General features: G+C 38.4%; 1 protein-coding gene across 1 annotated transcript; it reads right to left on the minus strand.

Annotated features, from left to right (window-relative positions):
- Positions 1 to 2,585: 2,585 nt before the first annotated feature.
- Positions 2,586 to 5,436, minus strand: LOC145108520 (putative inactive receptor kinase At5g67200). Its single transcript, XM_079045561.1, has 2 exons — positions 3,783 to 5,436; positions 2,586 to 3,382 (listed from the first exon to the last, which is right to left on the minus strand). The coding sequence occupies exons 1-2, from the start codon at positions 5,191 to 5,193 to the stop codon at positions 2,799 to 2,801; spliced, it is 1,995 nt and encodes a 664-aa protein (XP_078901687.1). The 5' UTR covers positions 5,194 to 5,436; the 3' UTR covers positions 2,586 to 2,798.
- Positions 5,437 to 5,881: the final 445 nt, after the last annotated feature.

Below are 5,881 nucleotides of genomic sequence, written 5' to 3' on the forward strand. Positions count from 1 at the left end.
GTGATTATATGTATCTAATCACATATGATTTATATGGATAAGATTCGTTTTTATTTTTAATTTACATAAATTATACATATTAATATCGAGTAAATTAGTCTATTTAATTTAGGGTAATATATATAAAACATATGTGATTATATACATATGATTAAAAACACAAGAACAACTATTAAACCAAGAATGCGAAAACGAATTTTGTCCATATAAATCATGTATGATTAAATAATATAATCACATGTGATTAAATACACGAGATCGACTATAAAATCGAGAATGCGAAAACAAAGCTTGTCCACATAAATCATACGTGATTAAATACATATAATCACATGTGATTAAATACACGAGTACAATTATTAAATTGAAACAAAAAACTAATATTGCCCATATAAATCATATGTGATTAAATACATATAATCACATGTGATTAAATACACGATACCAACTATTGAATCGAAAATGTGAAAATTAATATTGTCCACATAAATCATATATGGTTAAATACATATAATCACATGTGATTATATATGTATAGTCACATATAATTTATGTGGACACAATTTATTTTCGCGTTCTCGATTCAATAGCTGGTCTCGTGTTTAATCATATATGATTATATGTATCTAATCACATATGATTTATATGGACAAGATTCGTTTTCACATTCTCGATTTAATATTTGTTCTCATGTATTTAATCACATGTGATTATATGTATTTAATCATATATGATTATACGTATTTAATCAAATGTGATTATATATATATATATATATATATATATATATATATATATATATAATATACATATATATTCACATATGATTTATATGCGCAAGATTCGTTTTCGCGTTCTTAATTTAATAGTTGTTCTTTGTCAATATTAATTATATGTGATTAAACTGATATAACCATATGTGATTAAATCCATAAGAAAATATTGAATAAAAAATGTGAAAATGAATCTTGTTAATATAAATCATATGTGATTAGATACATCATACATATAATCACATGTGAATATATATATATATATATATATATATATATATATATATATATATATATATATATATATATATATATATATATATATATATATATATATATATATATATATAATCACATATGATTTATGTGGATAAGATTCATTTTTGTTATTCTTGTGCATTTAATCACATGTGCTTATAAGTATCTAACCACATATGATTTATTTAGAAAAAAACAAATCTTGTCCATACAAATCGTATGTGATTAAATACATGAGAGAAATTATTTTGGAAAACATGAATTGAAACTTGTCTTTAGAAATCTTATGTGATTAGATACATATAACCATATAAGATTATATGTATTTAATCATATGTAATTTATGTAAATAGTAGGTGGTGATGGTATGGTGGAGATGGGTGGTGGTGGTGAAAGTGGGGGAGGGTGGTGGTAACGGGTGGTCGTGGTGGTCGTGGGTGGTGGGTGATGAGCGTCGTGGGTGATAGTTGGTTTATGGTGGTTATGGGTGGTGGGTGGTGGTGGTGGTGAAGGGTGACACGTAGTGGATAGGTTGGTGGTGGTGGTGTTGATGGGTGCGTGATGTAGGGTAGTAGTGATGAGTGGTGGTTGCATGTGGTAATGTTTATGGTGGTGGTAGGTGCTGGGTGGTGATGGTGGTAGGTGGTTATGATGTTGGTGGGTGTTGGTAGGGATGGTGGGTGTTTGTGGTAGTGGGTGGTGGTGATGATGGGTGGTCGTGGGGGTGGGTTGATGGGTGGATGGTGGCGAGTGGTGGAGGCGAGTGATGGTGATAAATGTTGGTGGTGATGGGTGGTGGTGGGTATGTGGGTGGTAGTTGGTGGTGGCGAGTGGTGGTGATGATGGGTGGGTTGATGGGTGGGTGGTGGCGGGTGGTGAAGGCGGGTGATGATGATAGATGTTGGTGGCGATGGATGGTGGTGGGTATATGGGTGGTAGTTAGTGGTTGGTGGTGGTGGCGAGTAGTGGTGATTGTGGTGGGTGGTGGTGATGGGGTGGTGGTGGTGATAATAGTTGGGTGGTGGTGGCAGATGATAGTTGGTGGTAGTGGCAGGTGGTGGTGGTGATGATGGGTGGTTATGGGCAGGTGGTGGTGGTGTTGGATGGTGGGGTGGCGACATAAATCTCACCCTACGACTCAATAATTAAGAATTCTCATCAATTAGGCATTAATGAAACTTTTCCAAACTATAGATTCACGATGACCTTTGGAACCAAAAATCCCCCGTAACCTTCCTTGTATCTCGAGAGATATTGATTTTAAATTAAAAAGAATAATAATAATTATTAATAAATATTCTTCTAAGACTAAAAGAATTGGAGTGCTGTAAGCGCCTATGTATGTAGCATCTTTTACCACAGTAAACATTATCCCTCCTAGGCGGTTTGTGCGGCATTTTATTGTCGTGCTCCTCTCTCTCTCTATATATATACATGGTATACCAATCCTTGAATATGGGGTATTGAAGTGTGGAAGAATAAGAAAGTGTGACACCCTTATAGGCTTAACAATAATAATTTGGAAACGAAATTCAGATCTTAATCATCAATAGCTAATGATCAACAACAAAATTATATTTAAATCAAAAATCTTTTCATACAAGCTTTTCAACTATTATCATAACATGTTAGATAGACAATCGCGTGGATTTTAAAGCACATATAAACGTGCTTTCCATATCCCTCATCATAATTTGATTAATTTCATTTCAAAAACCAAAATCTTTACAACAAACATTTTTTTTTTCAAAGACCAAATCACTTTCCCTATACGGTCCGATTCGTTGGCTCCAATTCCACTCCATAATCCTCCACCACCGCCGCTTCTTTAATCTCCTGAATCATCTTCAACACCTGCCACATCGTCGGTCTCTGCTCCGGCGAACTCACCCTACACACAATTGCCACCTCCACCAACATAATCAACCGGTGATCCTCCACCACCCCACCACCACCATCCCTCACCGACTTCACCCACTCCACCATATCTTCCGGCATCAAATGCGGGTGCTCCACAGCCGGTTTCCCCGTCAAAAGCTCAAGCAACAAAACCCCGTACGAGTACACATCCGATTTGGCGGTGGGTTGGTGGTTTAACTTGCGGGTTTCCGGCGGCTCATGGGCGGCAGAATCAGCGTTGCCGCCGTCAAGGTGGCGGTTGGAGATGGCGGTGAGGCAGTAATCAGAAAGACACGCTTCAAAATCGGGACCGAGAAGGACATTGGATAATTTGAGATTCCCGTGAACAAGTCTCCATGCTTGGTGAATGTATGCGAGACCTTGTGCTACATCTTCGGCTATTTTTAAGCATGATGTCCAATGTAGTGGTTTTGCTCTTGTTGACTTTGAACCTGTGTATTGGTATTTAAGTATTTGAGTCAACATACTTTTATTTATTTATTTTTTTAATAAGAGAAATAAAAGTACTACACAAATAAATGAAACATACTACGCCATTTATTGTATTGAGCCCTTGAATTACTGTAATGTCAGTCAATGCGATGTCGTATTCTACCAACTTTCGATAAATACACATCAACTGCAAAGATTCCTCTTGTTGGTGAATCTAGTGAGATTACGATGAATTTTTTTTTTTTAAATAAAAGTTATAAAGTATGCTAACGTGGCAAAATATATTAAGATCACATGCAACGAATTTTGACTAAAAGTCAAAAAATCGAATGTGACGACATTGAGTCAACTCGGGATTGAATCGTTCTACTGAGTTAACGATGAGGGAAAGAAGCTTACCATGGATGAGAGACTCGAGACTTCCGTTGGCCTGGTAATCATAAACGAGTAGTCGTTCTTCTTTCGCCTGAAAATAAGCTCTGAGAGGGACGAGATTTGGGTGGCGCAGCCCACCCACTGCCTCCATGTGTCTCTCAAATGTCTCCTTGGTGGTTCCGGCTAATCTCGCGGCGTCTAACCGTTTCACGCAGACGATTAGACGGTTGTCCAGAACGGCTTTGTATGTGGTTGCTACCGATCCTCTTCCTAGCAACTCCGCTGATGCTCTCATCAGCTGTTCAAGGCTGTACAACTGAGTTTCGCCGGCGCAAAACACGAGGTTTCCGCTTTTCCCCATTGCAATCCCCTGTTGGAGTTTCTTCACCTTTTCTTCCAACTCGTTTGTTTCCTCCATTCTCATTACCTCCGCGGCTGCGTCCGCTGCCGCTGCCATTTCCAATATCTCGCTCGTTGACATAATATCCTTTCTCTTCTTCTTCTCCGATGTCTTGATTGATATGAGTACACACATTATTGATGAAATTAGGACCAGAACTCCAGCTGAGAAACCAAATATCAGTGCTAATCTCTTATGCTTTCTCGAGCCGGAATCTGTAACACCCGACACCCCCTTTTCCATTTCCGCGCTTTGCCCTAGCACCACTCGAGGTGGCGGTGTTAATGTCGATGTTACCGTGGAATTTTTGCCGAAGAATGGTCCGATGATGCTGCATTCTGTACGGACGATCTCACCACACAGTCCAGGGTTAGACGAGAACGAGGAAGCCGTGAAGTTAGCGAGTGTATGGGTTACAGGAACCGGACCAGATAAACTATTGAAAGAAACATTGAAGATCTGAAGAGATGACTGGTTGAGAGGTGGAATCGAACCATTAAAACGATTTGAATCGAGTCGAAGGTAGTTTAATCGGTCTAAATTTGCTAAATCAACAGGAATGACACCGGATAAATTATTGTGTGAGAGATCTAGGGTTCGAAGACGATGAAGGGAAGAGATCGAGGGCGGAATGACACCACTGAAGGAGTTGTGGTCCAGAAACAGGGTTTTGAGGTTAACGAGTCCGGCGAGATCAGGTATGGGTCCGGTGAGCGAGTTGCTCTGCAAACTCAGGACTCGTAACTGATCTAGGCGAGTCAATGTGTTGGGAGCAAAAACACCTGCGAGGCTTAACTTCTCAAGAACGAGTCGTACAACCTTACCGTCGGTCTGGCATTGTACTCCCTGCCATTTACAGTAGGTGGAGCTCGAGTTAACGGAATAGGGAAGTTTGTTGCGGAGATCTGCTTTGGATTTGAATGCTAGAATCGATAAAGCATCGTTCTCCGGGGTCGAAGAGAGATTTAAAGCTGAAACAGTTAGTGTGTAAAAGGAAAAGAAAACAATGGCAGTTTGAATGCGGTTTAGCCTCATCTTCAAAATCAACAATGGCGAAACCAAGGGTTTGATGGGGGGTGATTAACGGAGGGTTGATGGATCATTTGAGTGAATCAGTAGTTAACAACAATTAGTGTTGGGGAAGGAGAATACTGGGGAAAGAAGGAGAGAGCAATGGCCTACGGGTATTGGGTGTTGCGTAGAGTGACTAGCTAACTGCAAATAATGCCAGGGAGAAGCAGTGAAGCACGTGAAAGGTTTTGGATAACAACCATTAACATGACCCATAGATTTGGAAAGATGATATTCCATTATGCAATTATAATATGGCTTTATTTGAATTATTCATTAAAATGGAAAGCAACAAGACTGGGAAATCCCATTAAAATGTCATGTATTATAATATGCTTTTATTTGAGTTATTTATTAAAATCGCCATGGCATGTAAAATATAGCCATATGGCGACATGGTTTTTATTTTCTTCTATCAAAGAGTAATTAAGGTTTTGGATAACAACCATCAACATGAGTCATGACCAGTGGGTTTGGAAAAGATATACAACTAGATTTGGAATAACATGGATTTATTTCAATTATTCATTAAAATAGAAAAAGCCCCAAGAATCCTATTAAAATGGTTATTATTAATATGTCATGTATTGTAATATGGTTTTATACTTTATTGAGTTATTAGGCCTAGGTCTATAGATGGGCGAGAAGATAT

This window comes from Lactuca virosa, chromosome 4, assembly GCF_052849685.1.
Source record: "Lactuca virosa cultivar CGN04683 chromosome 4, Lactuca_virosa_CGN04683_v6, whole genome shotgun sequence".
NCBI classification, from domain to species: Eukaryota; Viridiplantae; Streptophyta; class Magnoliopsida; order Asterales; family Asteraceae; genus Lactuca; species Lactuca virosa.